The sequence below is a fragment of the Saccopteryx bilineata genome, chromosome 2 (genome assembly GCF_036850765.1).
Source record: "Saccopteryx bilineata isolate mSacBil1 chromosome 2, mSacBil1_pri_phased_curated, whole genome shotgun sequence".
NCBI lineage: Eukaryota > Metazoa > Chordata > Mammalia > Chiroptera > Emballonuridae > Saccopteryx > Saccopteryx bilineata.
This window is the reverse complement of record NC_089491.1, coordinates 69,055,411-69,069,810: the sequence shown is the minus strand read 5'-3', so window position 1 is coordinate 69,069,810 and position 14,400 is coordinate 69,055,411. Positions and strand designations below refer to the sequence as shown.

The following is a 14,400-nucleotide window of genomic DNA, read 5'->3' as shown; positions in this document are numbered from 1 at the left end:
TAATTTTAATCCAATTCTTTGTGTTGTCCATGATTTATCTGGGTAAAAAGGATGCAATTATCAGCTTTCCTGTCATGAAACAAACTAATTGCATTTTTAGAGAGTATTTTTTTCTGTCTGAGCGTCACCTAGCCTGGCCTCAGTGACAAAGAAGGGACAGAGGATGTTCCCCTTTACCCGCAAGAGGGAATCGTTTTCTTGTCCAGATATTTCTGCTTCTGGTTTCCATCATCCTGCAAGAAGTACAGCAGAGCCATTTTGAGAAGGGGTAACAGTCGTGGTTTTAGACGTTGGATCTGGCACATCCGTAAAGAAATGTATAAACTTACGTGAAAAGACCAAAACCTGAGAAGGGCCACAAGGATGATTTGAAATGAGAAGACCAGCCATATGCTTGTTACTGGTGGGATTGATTGGCAAGCCACACTCAGTGACATTTTATTAACCTATTTAGGTTCTGAACTTCAGTGGCGAAATGAATGTGTTGGTGTTGTGAGGCCCATATCCCCAGCCTAAACACAGCGGCACTTTCTGCTCTGAAATGGGTCTACATTTCCTTCTTCCTACAGTCTTCTGAGCTTCTTTCTTTTTCTTCTCCCATCTTTTCGCCAACCTTCTATCTCTTCTTTTCTTCCCATTTTTCACTCCATACAACTGGAGCTACCAGTACCTTTGGCACACTTTGATTCACTGTTTCCTCTGATCGGTCGTACAGCTTGGAAGTACCTTCTGTCCATAGACTATGCCGGTCCCCTGTAGGTAGAAGCAGGAAATCAGGAGGAGATTAACCCAAAGTCCTAAGAGAGCAGGTGTCTAATAGGACTCACCCAAGAAAATTCATTTAATCAACCATATTTAGCCAAAGGCATTGCACTTGTGCAAATCAAGTGTTCTTTTTCCTTTGCATTCATCTTCCCTTCATCCCCTGGTCAGTTTATTTTATACAGATGAGCAGAGATGGAAAGAAGACTGTTCTTTTCATGGAACAACCTGCGTGACACGGAATGAGAGGTCCCATTGCTACACAACTAAGCTGTAATATAGTCACATCAAGAAGAGAGAGAGGGTTGCTAAACACTTTTCTGTAGCCCTGTCACTAAACTAGAATACCTTTGCTTGAGCAGGGTTGAGATACTAGGGTTATAACTCTAGGCTGGGTATTGAAAAAAAAAAAGCACGGTTTGAAAAAGACTTCCATTTGTTAAGTGAATTGTTAATCTAAGTCAACGGGAAAGAAAATAGTTGGTACTACTCTGATTATTTGGGTTTGAAAAGATAAAAAAGGAAATCTTAGGGGGAAATACCTGACATTTGTTAAAAGTGGATTATTACACTTTAAATAAGAGTATTTAATATAAATAGTAAGTTGCAATTAAAACAAGATAAAATGAACTGGGTGAAGAGTTATTTATAACAAGGCACTGTTAATGGTTCATATACCTGAAAGTTCATTAGGAGAATGGAACTAAACAGGTGAAATTACTTTTTTTTTTTCCAATTTTTTTATGATTGACTTTCATTAACAAAATATTAATCATAGTTAGCTTAGCACCATAGGCCAAATCTGTACTTTTTTTTTCTTTTCTTACTTTTTGGTGGGGGAGGTTTGAAAGAGAAACTTGATGTTGGTCTTGTGTGGTCCCAGCCTCCTTCCAGATATTAGATTAACTTGGAATCTTAGAAAGGAACTTACTGTATTTATCTGCCTTACAGGAAAATCCAATACAAGTCCACTTTGTAGCCATCAGTTTTATATTCTTAGAAAAGAGAAATTGGGGAAGATTTAGTTGTTCAACTACAGGCCAGGCATTTCGGAGCTTGTCTATATGGTAGCAGTAATCTAGCTGTTAGGGATCCTCTAGTCTATCCTATTCCTCACAAATAGAACAAGTGGCTAAGGGAGAATAGCAGAGCAATGATCCAAGTGTACTTACAGACACTCCCTTAACGCCTCAAGTCCAAGTCACTGACTGGATTGTTTAATTGTAGAGCTAAAGGAGGACTTTGAGATCATCCACTTAAACAAAAATTGTAGACCTAAGGAAATACTATAGGCCAAGTAAGGACGAACAGCCTGAACAAGGTCACAAAGCTATCCCATCAAAGTTTTAAAACTGAAAGTTGGGTGTGGGGTTGAGGAGGAAGGGCATGACTCTCTGCCTTTTAAACCTGCCTTAATTATTTTTTTAATCTTAAATTTTTACTTTTTCTCTAGGAAAAGGGCAGAATCTGACTCTAGAAAGAGCAGCATACCAAACAGCAAGGAGGTCCCTTCACACCATCCAACAGACCCAGTAGAACTAAGGCGCCTTAATTTTCAAACGCCAGGTAAGACATGACTCAGCCTGTCCATGACACAGTCTTCCCTGAAATTTTATAGTCCAGTTGATGTTGCCTTGAGATGAATGCATCACTTTATTTTGAACAATTATATGTGTCCTCCTCTTTTATTTTTATATTTTTGAGATTTGCCAAAACATGAGTCTTGAAAGGAAATTGAGCTCGATGCATATCTGGGGTGGTATAAAAGAGAAAAAAAAAAGTGTAATTCTTCTTCAAACTTGGACAGTTTGTAATCTTATAACTTTAGCTACCATTTTCGTGGCTTATTAACAGTTATTATTTTCAATGACACATATATGTAAAGAATTCCAGTTCTCATCTTATAAAGTGAATGAGTAGATAATGGATTAATGTTACATCATTTATCCCATTGGGAAAGAATCTACAGGATGGGGCAAAAGTAGGTTTACAGTTGTTCATATGGGAAGATAATGCAATAATTAATAAATAATACCAGAATAAACTCTGTTGTTTCATATGCTCACAACTGCCAAACTACTTTTGCATCTATGTTACTCTCAAAGAAAGGGGAAGAGAGAGATGACCAGAGGAGGAGGGAAGGAGGAAGGAAGGGAAAGAAAATAAATGAGGCAAAGTTTCTATCTTTTAAAATATTATTCATAGTGACTCTCACTGACCAGTTCAGGTGTGACTCTCACTGACCAGTTCAGGTTTCTTATTCGGGAAACACATAGAATAGCCAAGAATAAGCATATGTTTTTGTTGTTTGGGGTTTTTTTAAATAACATTAAGTTCTTCAACAGAAGAAAAATATTTTTGCTGTGGGGCATATTATATAGTGAATTGAAGTCTAGTTCTATTTTACTGTATTTTAAGTATATCTTGGTAATACCAAATGAATGGCAAGTAATAAATTAGGCAAAGAAAAAAAAGAGAGTGAGTTGCACTGTCTTCATACCAAATGATAATGAACACAGTAAAAAGCTTACCTAAGAAGTCTGTTAGATTGAAATGTGACAGCATTGTACCTCCAAATGTTGGAAAGTTTTCTTCGTGTCAGATGAATGTTCTAACTCACAACAGGATACACCACAGATTTTTTTAAACTTACACATTTGCAGTGAATAGCTTAGAACTGAAAATACATAGTTCATTTTATGTAGCATATTTTTTTCTTTTATATGTAGATATGTCATAGCAACTGGTAACTATTCAGTTAAAAGAAATGTCTGGCATTTTCAAAGTGGTTATACAAAATCTAAATGTGCTTTGTTTAAATTCTTTTGCAAATGAGGTTGGACTTTTTAAAAGTTTAAAAAAAAAAACAACAACAACAAACAAAATATACCTTCACCAGCATAAAAAGTGGAAGAAATGTTCATGTTGCCACAATCTTCTGTATGCATATTAGAAAGACTGATCAGTGTAGGTTATGTATGTGGGCATGAGCACTGAACCAGCTGCGTAGCTCCGGGAACACCGCAGCCCCTTGGGTGCCCCTGCTGAGTTGCCCACTCAGTGCTCCATGAAGGACACTTGGTGTGAATTGAGTAGCAAACCTTCTTGGTTCCGCACTTTTTGAAATAGTAATATACTTACTTTTCCGGGCGATGGGAAACTTCTTATTAATAAACTCAGGAACTCATATACTTTTCAATTGGGCTGAACCAATGTGCACAGGAGCTGAAAGCCACAGAAGTAATTTGGTACATGATTGTCTGCATATGTTGCCTCCTCACCTTTCTAAGAGCAGCACCTTTTAGAAATGGAGAAAATAGTTGTTCCCAGTATCTTACTGCGTGGCACTGCCCCTACCTCCTCCAGCTTCTCTGTAAAGTGTTCTGTGTATTGGAACACTCTTGGACTTCCAGCAGAAACGAAAGCATACTATAGGCTTGAGTGAAAAGACAAAGGTAACCCCAAGAAGAGAGGAGTGCTATCTCTCATCACCTCCAGCACCAACAGGGAATGCTTCCAAGCATTAATGCAAAGCACAAATAAGAACTATGTAGAAAGGATTATCATGGTACAGGTAACTACAAGAAAGGGAATAGAAATGCCTTCAACCAGGAAACTGCCATCTACACATATTTCTCTTTCATGGGTAATTTTACAATTATGGCCAAACCCAAAAATTCTATTAAGAATCCAATTTTTACTAATGTATATGGAAATATTAAATTTGTATAGAGAGAGAACCTCTTAAATACATATCAGTGACTGGAAGAGAGAATGAAGGTTATAATTGAAGTGATGTTGTTTAAATCACTAATAAAGCTTTACAAAATTAAAATGGGAACCTAAGTATATAGAGGATATCATTTAATCAAGCTTAGTCTCATCACCTCAAATGGATAATATAATGAAGTTGGAAAAACAAGTAAAAAGGAGAGAGGAGATTTAGTAGAGAAAGGGAATAGAACAACAGAAATTATCCTAAGATCCTAGCACATCTGTTTGCTCAGGAAGCATTATGTTGTGCCCTTTAGCTCAGGTAAACAATCTATTTAAGCTAGATTTGTTGAAAAATTTTCTTTGTCTCCCAAGATCTATCATGTGGCCTGATGTCCTGAAAATTGGACCATTTTAGAAAGGAGGTAGATGCAGATGTTGACGTGAAATTCATATTAATTTGATGATTTGCTTCAGCCAGTATGGATTGCAGACAGTGGGTATGAATTACCTAAATTGTTGACTAATAGGATGAGAGCAGAAAGTGGGATTATTTTTTTAAAGATTTTATTCATTGAGTTTATAGAGAGGAGAGAGAGAGAGAGAAAGAAAGAAAGGGATAGAGGAGCAGAAAGTGTCAACTCGTAGTAGTTGCTTCTCACAATATGCCTTGACCAGGCAAGCCCCAGGTTTCAAACCAGTGTCTTCAGCCTTCCAGGTTGAAGTTCTGTCTACTGCGCCACCAAGGCTCAGGCCAGTGGGACTGTTAATATAGGAAATTTTTGTACTTTTCCCTCTCCTCTTATTCATAAATAATAATGAGCTTCCCTAGATGATAAAATAAAATGACTCTATTTTAGATGTTGCATAGTAGATAATATGACTCTACTTAATTTTTGAATTTTAAATAAAAACTTTACATTTCATTATCAGAAATGTGCTTTTATATACAGCAGACGTTTTATGTATAATTATTTATTCTCAAATATTGTAACATTAGGCAGTGTTTATTAATGGTATGCAAAAGCAGGGAATTAACCATCTATGCATTTACTTCAAATAGATGACTTGCAATGAAGTCAGAAATGGGTGATTTATATTACTAGCCCCTAGCACAGAACTTGTTCATGAAAGAAAATTGATTTCTACTTCTGATGGTTCTGGCATGGGTGATAGCATACCAAATAATTACCATTTGAAATTCAGTACTTCTTTCAGAAGGTAAAGGAGGACTTAGCCTCATCCGTAGATTATGTGAATTCTACTTTTCTTTTAAAGATCCCGTCTTATGAATGAAAAATCCATTTACTTTTTAAGTTATATATTCTTGTCAGAGAGTCTAGATATAATGAGGCAGACTCTTCCCCCTCAATTCTGTCATATATTCAAAAGGTACTGAAACACACATTCCAGATTTTATTTTATTATTATTATTATTATTATTATTATTATTATTATTATGCAATGAGAGGAGTGCAGGCAGAGAGACTGAGCCTGCATGCACCCCAACCAGGATCCACCCAGCAAGCTTACTAAGGGGCAGTGCTCTGCCCATCTGGGGCATTGCTCCATTGCTCAGCAGCCAAGCTCTTCTTAGTGCCTGAGGCATAGTCCATGGAGCCATCCTCAGGGCTGGGGCCAACTCACTCCAGTGGAGCCATGGCTGCTCGATGGAAAGAGAGAGAGAAGCGAGAGGGGGAGGGGTGGAGAAGCATATGGTCACTTCTCCTGTGTGCCCTGGCTGGGAATTGAACCCAGGACATCCACACACTAGGCCAATGCTCTACTACTGAGCCAGCTGGCCAGATTTTATATAAATGCCTCACTATAATAGTTCGAGTGCTTCAAAGAATCTCACCCTTGATTGCAGTACTGCAAACATACCTGTCTTTGGGTTAGAAGAGGGAAAATGTTAGAACTTTCTTCACTTCTCTCAGCTAAGGCACAAAATGGAGAATGAGAAACCTGTTGTTTTAAGCACTATCTTCGTGAGATTGCAGGATATGGAGAAAACATTGCTTTAGCACATTTTCCAAATGTAGGGTGGCAGTCAAGTCACGGTCAGTGAAACATGGCATTGAAGCATCTGAATAGGGTAAGGAAGTCTCATACCTTTCCAGTTAAGAACAGGTAGCTCTGTAGATATTTCCCATGAATATGTTTATCTGTCCATTAGGCTCAGATGCCAGTATACAGTCAAGTTGTAGTTAGAACCAGAACTACGTAATCTCTAAAAAAAAAATATGGTTTACAACAATAAATCATCAATTGTTGGTATACAGGGTCAGTTAGAACTATTGTGGAACATATAATTAAAAGGACATTAATTTATCACCCATGACCTACAAAAGTAAAGCAGACCTAAATATATAAGAAGGTATTTAGCCAAGGTTAGACTGATCACTTCAAGTGGTTAATGGAATAAATTGGGCAAAATGAGAAAAGGAGAGAGGAAATGTAGTAGAACTAGAATTAACAGCTAATCAAGTTTTATAAGTGGAAGAAAGGAAGGAAACATTCACTTATAAAAGACAGTTTTAAAAGAAACCTCTGTTAAGCTTCACACATCGTTGAGGGCAGCTGTAACGGGATGTGGTAGGATGGTTGGTAGATGAGTTACATGTTAAGCAAATGTGAACTATGCCCATTAGCCTAGGTTAGGAGGAGTGTTTTTCTTTTAAAAAAATTTTTTCCAAGTCATTCTGTGACAGCCTCCTCCCCCTCAGACATTTTTTGTTCTTAATTGCAAAAGCAACACATGTTTACAGGGGAAATTTTGTAAAATAAAAAATAAGCTTGTTAACAGTTGTACATAGATTTTGGCTATTGTGTTCATTATATTACTCAAATTTTTATATGCTTGAAAATGTTTATTAGAAAATTACAAAAATTCACTTTAAAAAAATTAATCTTTATCCCACCACATTTAATTTTTTATTTGACATATTTAAAATAAAAAGTAAAAGATTTTCTATAGTTACTTCAACTTTACCCTCAAGAAAGGTCTACCATATGTAGCTCCATTCATATCCTTCCAGGCTTTTATATGTAATATCCAGTTCTTCAAATGATAAAATACATAGCAGGTGTATAGAGATATAGTTAGGTACACTTACATAACATTTCCTGTTTTAACATTTAACTATATAAAAATAGACTCATTTGCAAGACAGAGTATTAAGTTTCATCTCCTTTTTAACAACTGGTGATATTCTGCTCTGCATATGTCACAGTATGGGCTTATTCCTTGTTAATGGAGGCTAAGTGTTTTGCTCTTAAAAGTAATACTGTCCTGAGCCTCTCTTTTCACATCTCTGTTGTTATTTCTGAATGTTAAACACCTGGAAGGGGGATTGCAGGGTGGTAGGGTAGGCACATTTGTCATTTTGATATAGACTGTGAATTAAAGATTTTTTTGGAAATATGCTAAAAATTTTGTTTTCAGTTTAGCCCCTCTGGGCCATGGCCTCTAGAATTGGACAAAATGACTGTAATAAATATAATATTGTCAAAAGATGATGATGTATAAGGAAATCAAAGAAAGGATTAGAATGTGTTTATATTTTTACTTTTTTCCCAACAAAGCAAATTTAGTTCATCATCTCAGAGGAATAAGCTTGGTTTCTAGTACAAAAGAGTTGTGAGGGAACATGTGAATGAAAGCCTCATAGTATGCTCTGGTCTTCACCTCACTGTGCCTGAAAAACCCACCCCCCCAACCACACACACCACAACCCTTCAGTTGACTTGTCAGGATCCATCAGAATTTTTTTCCCCAAAAATTCCTTTTTTAATCTCTGTATCACCTGCTCACTCACCCCCCCCCCCCCAAAAAAAATTAAACAAAAACAACACTCAAGTATTTATACTTGCATCTTTTAGGAAAAGAGGTTTAAAAATTGATGATCAGATACAACATAAAGGCCTCGTTTTCATTTCGTGAAATGACCTTAACGTATATTGCCCAGAAGCGTACAGGGATGGTAGGTGATTGATGGGCTGTGAAAAGCAAAAACAAACTCATGAGAAGTTAACGTGTCAGAAACAGCAGGATCAGCAGCGGAAATGCCTCCACAGCAATTGGATGTGCTTTGGGAGCTCTCGCATGTCTCTCCACCACTAGCACTGTTAACTGGAACAGTGCTAAAAAGGTCCATTTTAAAATATGTACTCTCTTATCTTCATATTTTATTTTGTTCTGTAAGAAACTTAAGTATATGATCTGGGTTAAGAACAACTGATGCAGCCTGACCAAGTGGTGGCTCAATGGATAGAGCGTCAGACTAGGATGCGGAGGACCCAGGTTCAAAACCCTGAGGTCGCCGACTTGAGTGCTGGCTCATCCAGCTTGAGTGCTGGCTCATTAGCTTGAGGGGTTGCTGGCTTGAGCATGGGATCATAGACATGACCCCATCGTCGCTGACTTCAGCCCAAAGGTTGCTGGCTTGAAGCCCAACGTCACTGGCTTGAGCAAGGGGTCACTCGCTCTGCTGTAGTGCCCCCCCACCTGTCAAGGCACATATGAGAAAGCAAACAGTGAACAGCTAAGGAGCTGCAATGAATTGATGCTTCTCATCTCTCTTCCTGTTCGTCTGACTCTCTCTGTCTCTGTAAAAAAACAAAACAAAAAACAAAAACACAAAACAAAAAAAACACACACACAAAAAAACCTGATGTGATCTTTATATTTTACATTTCAAAAAACTTGGTTCTTAGAATTTTAAAGGTAAATTTCTGATACAAAGAAACATGGTTTATTTAAATTCTGCACTTTCAGGAATCCTACATAAAAGTGAGTTTTAATTATGCCATTCAGTACTTAATTGAAACAATGTTCTTGGTATAGGTTTGCCTTAATGATGATCCTAGTTATGGATTAAGTCAAATTGTCATGTTTTTACCAAGAAACAATTATACCTTTCAAATCAATGTTCTCTTTTGTATTTCATTCATCATCCAATTGTGAGACAAATCATAAACAGAGTATTTGTATTTCATTCAGGGTATTTTTATTTTATTTTATTTTTATTTAATAAATTTTTATTAATGGTAATGGGATGACATTAATAAATCAGGGTACATATATTCAAAGAAAACATGTCTAGGTTATTTTGTCATCAAATTATGTTGCAAACCCCTCGCCCAAAGTCAGATTGTCCTCCGTCACCCTCCATCTAGTTCTCTGTGCCCCTCCCCCTCCCCCTAACTCTCTCCCTCCCTCCCTCCCATGTCCTCCCTCCCCCCCACCCTTGGTAACCACCACACTCTTGTCCATGTCTCTTAGTCTCATTTTTATGTTCCACCAATGTATGGAATCATGTAGTTCTTGTTTTTTTCTGATTTACTTATTTCACTCCTTATAATGTTATCAAGATCCCACCATTTTGCTGTAAATGATCTGATGTCATCATTTCTTATGGCTGAGTAGTATTCCATAGTGTATATGTGCCACATCTTCTTTATCCAGTCTTCTATTGAAGGGCTTTTTGGTTGTTTCCATGTCTTGGCCACTGTGAACAGTGCTGCAATGAACATGGGGCTACAGGTGTCTTCACGTATCAATATTTCTGAGGTTTTGAGGTATATACCCAGTAGAGGGATTGCTGGGTCATAAGGTAGTTCTATTTGCAGTTTTTTGAGGAACCACCATACTTTCCTCCATAATGGTTGTACTACTTTACAGTCCCACCAACAGTGAATGAGGGTTCCTTTTTCTCCACAGCCTCTCCAACATTTGCTATTACCCGTCTTGTTGATAATAGCTAATCTAACAGGAGTGAGGTGGTATCTCATTGTAGTTTTGATTTGCATTTCTCTAATAACTAATGAAGCTGAGCATCTTTTCATATATCTGTTGGCCATTTGTATCTCTTCCTGGGAGAAGTGTCTGTTCATGTCCTCTTCCCATTTTTTTATTGGATTGCTTGTTTGTTTGTTGAGTTTTATGAGTTCTTTGTAAATTTTGGATATTAGGCCCTTATCTGAGATGTCGTTTGAAAATATCAGTTCCCATATAGTTGGCTGTCTGTTTATTTTGATATCAGTTTCTCTTGCTGAGCAAAAACTTTTAATTCTGATGTAGTCCCATTCATTTATCTTTGCCTTCACTTCTCTTGCCATTGGAGTCAAGTTCATAAAATGTTCTTTAAAACCCAGGTCCATGATTTTAGTACCTATGTCTTCTTCTATGTACTTTATTGTTTCAGGTCTTATATTTAGGTCTTTGATCCATTTTGAATTAATTTTAGTACACTGGGACAGGCTGTAGTCGAGTTTCATTCTTTTGCATGTGGCTTTCCAGTTTTCCCAACACCATTTGTTGAAGAGGCTTTCTTTTCTCCATTGTGTGTTGGCCCCTTTATCAAAGATTATTTGACCATATATATGTGGTTTTATTTCTGGGCTTTCTATTCTGTTCCATTGGTCTGAGTGTCTATTTTTCTGCCAATACCATGCTGTTTTGATTATCGTGGCCCTATAATATAGTTTAAAGTCAGGTATTGTAATGCCCCCAGCTTCATTCTTTTTCCTTAGGATTGTTTTGGCTATTCGGGGTTTTTTATAGTTCCATATAAATCTGATGATTTTTTGTTCCATTTCTTTAAAAAATCTCATAGGGATTTTGATGGGAATTGCATTAAATTTGTATATTGCTTTGGGTAATATGGCCATTTTGATTATATTTATTCTTCCTATCCAAGAACAAGGAATATTTTTCCATCTCATTGTATCTTTTTCGATTTCCCTTAACAATGCTTTGTAATTTTCATTATATAGGTCCTTTATGTTCTTTGTTATGTTTATTCCTAGGTATTTTATTTTTTTTGTTGCAATCGTGAAGGGGATTATTTTTTTGAGTTCGTTTTCTAATATTTTATTGTTTGCATATAGAAAAGCTATGGACTTTTGTATGTTAATTTTGTATCCTGCGACCTTACTGTATTGGTTTATTGTTTCTAATAATCTTTTTGTGGAGTCCTTCGGGTTTTCGATGTATAGGATCATATCATCAGCAAAAAGTGATAGCTTTACTTCTTCTTTTCCGATATGGATGCCTTTTATTTCTTTGTCTTGTCTGATTGCTCTGGCCAGAACTTCTAGCACCACGTTGAATAAAAGTGGAGAGAGTGGACAACCCTGTCTTGTTCCTGATTTAAGGTAGAAAATCCTCAGTTTTATGCCGTTTAATAGGATGTTGGCTGATGGTTTATCATATATGGCCTTTATCATGTTGAGATATTTTCCTTCTATACCCATTTTGTTGAGAGTCTTAAACATAAAATTGTGTTGTATTTTATCAAAAGCCTTTTCTGCATCTATTGATAAGATCATGTGGTTTTTGTTCTTTGTTTTGTTGATATGGTGTATTACGTTAACCGTTTTGCGTATGTTGAACCATCCTTGAGATTCTGGGATGAATCCCACTTGATCATGATGTATTATTTTTTTAATATGTTGTTGTATTCGGTTTGCCAGTATTTTGTTTAGTATTTTAGCATCTGTATTCATTAGAGATATTGGTCTGTAGTTTTCTTTCTTTGTGCCATCCTTGCCAGGTTTTGGTATGAGGGTTATGTTTGCCTCATAAAATGTGTTTGGAAGTATTGCTTCTTCTTCAATTTTTTGGAAGACTTTGAGTAGAATAGGAACCAAGTCTTCTTTGAATGTTTGATAGAATTCACTAGTATAACCATCTGGGCCTGGACTTTTATTTTTGGGGAGATTTTTAATAGTTTTTTCTATTTCCTCCCTGCTGATTGGTCTGTTTAGGCTTTCTGCTTCTTCATGACTCAGTCTAGGAAGGTTGTATTGTTCTAGGAATTTATCCATTTCTTCTAGATTGTTGTATTTGGTGGCATATAATTTTTCATAGTATTCTACAATAATTCTTTGTATATCTATGATGTCTGTGGTGATCTCTCCTCTTTCATTTTGGATTTTATTTATTTGAGTCCTGTGTCTTTTTTCCTTGGTGAGTCTTGCCAAGGGTTTGTCAATTTTGTTGATCTTTTCAAAGAACCAGCTCCTTGTTTTATTGATTTTTTCTATAGTTTTTCTGTTCTCTATTTCATTTATTTCTGCTCTGATTTTTATTATCTCCTTTCTTCGGCTGGTTTTGGGTTGTCTTTGTTCTTCTTTTTCTAGTTCCTTAAGGTGTGAAGTTAAGTGGTTTACTTCGGCTCTCTCTTGTTTGTTCATATAGGCCTGAAGTGATATGAACTTTCCTCTTATTACTGCTTTTGCTGCATCCCAGAGATTCTGATATGTCGTATTTTCATTTTCATTTGTCTGTATATATCTTTTGATCTCTGCGCTTATTTCTTCTTTGACCCATTCATTTTTTAGAAGTATGTTGTTTAGTTTCCACATTTTTGTGTGTTTTTCCCCCTCTTTTTTGCAGTTGAATTCTAGTTTCAAGGCTTTATGATCAGAAAATATGCTTGGTACAATTTCAATTTTTCTAAATTTGCTGATATTGTCTTTGTGGCCCAACATATGGTCAATTCTTGAGAATGTTCCATGTACACTAGAGAAAAATGTATACTCTGTTGCTTTGGGATGAAGTGTCCTGTAGATGTCTATCATATCCAGGTGTTCTAGTATTTCGTTTAAGGCCACTATATCTTTATTGATTCTCTGTTTGGATGACCGATCTAGAGCCGTCAGCGGTGTATTGAGGTCTCCAAGTATGATTGTATTTTTGTTAGTTTTTGTTTTAAGGTCAATAAGTAGCTGTCATATATATTTTGGTGCTCCTTGGTTTGGTGCATATATATTAAGGATTGTTATGTCTTCTTGATTCAACTTCCCCTTAATCATTATGAAATGACCATTTTTGTCTCTGAGTACTTTTTCTGTCTTGTAGTCAGCATTATTAGATATGAGTATTGCTACGTCTGCTTTTTTTTGGGTGTTGTTTGTTTGGAGTATTGTTTTCCAGCCTTTCACTTTGAATTTGTTTTTATCCTTGTTGCTTAGATGTGTTTCTTGTAGGCAGCATATAGTTGGATTTTCTTTTTTAATCCATTCTGCTACTCTGTGTCTTTTTATTGGTAAGTTTAATCCATTTACATTTAGTGTAATTATTGACACTTGTGGGTTCCCTACTGCCATTTTATAAATTGCTTTCTGTTAGTTTTGTATCTAGTTTGATTCTTCTCTTTTGTTTTTCTATCATTTGTTTTTGTTTGTTTGTGTTCCATACTTCTTTCCTCTGTTGCTACCTTTTTTATGTCAAGTGTTTTTGTGGTGGTTTTTTTAAGGGTGGTTACCATTAAGTAATGAAAAGGGTACCTACCATATTCATTGTAGTACCCTATCTTATAAGTATTTCTGCACTTCATCATCCTTTGCTACTGTTAATCTCCATCCTCTCCCCCCTTTTTTTCCTTTGTTGTCACAGTTTAAGTTTGGTTTTATTGTGTTCTTGGTGGAGCTGTTACTTGTGGTGTTGTTTTCTTTTGTTCTTTGAATCTGGTTGGAAAACCCCCTTTAGTATTTCCTGGAGGGGGGCTTTCTGTTGATAAATTCTCTCATCTTTTCTGTATTTGTGAATGTTTTTATATCTCCTTCATACTTGAAGGATAGCTTTGATGGGTATAGTATTCTTGGCTGAAAGTTCCTCTCTTTCAGGGCTTTAAATATTGGGGTCCACTCTCTTCTAGCTTGTAGAGTTTCTGCTGAGAAATCTGATGATAATCTAATAGGCCTTCCTTTATATGTTGTACTCTTCTTTTCCCTGGCTGCCTTGAGAATTTTTTCTTTGTCATTGGTTTGTGTCATCTTTATTATGATGTGCCTTGGAATGGGTTTGTTGGGGTTAAGAAAACTTGGTGTTCTGTTTGCTTCTTGAATTTGAGGCTTTATTTCCTTCCACAGGCTTGGGAAGTTCTCGTCTATTATTTGTTTGAGTATATTCTCCAT

At 36.4% G+C, this 14,400-nt stretch overlaps 1 protein-coding gene across 16 annotated transcripts in view; it reads left to right on the top strand.

Annotated features, from left to right (window-relative positions):
- PTPRD (protein tyrosine phosphatase receptor type D) overlaps positions 1-14,400 on the top strand; it is a 2,510,439-nt gene that overhangs the window by 2,360,448 nt on the left and 135,591 nt on the right. For all 16 annotated transcript variants that reach the window (XM_066257235.1, XM_066257234.1, XM_066257236.1 and 13 more), the window contains one exon: positions 2,216-2,328. In XM_066257235.1, the coding sequence (XP_066113332.1) occupies positions 2,216-2,328 (113 nt within the window). The remainder of the gene's footprint in view (positions 1-2,215; positions 2,329-14,400) is intronic.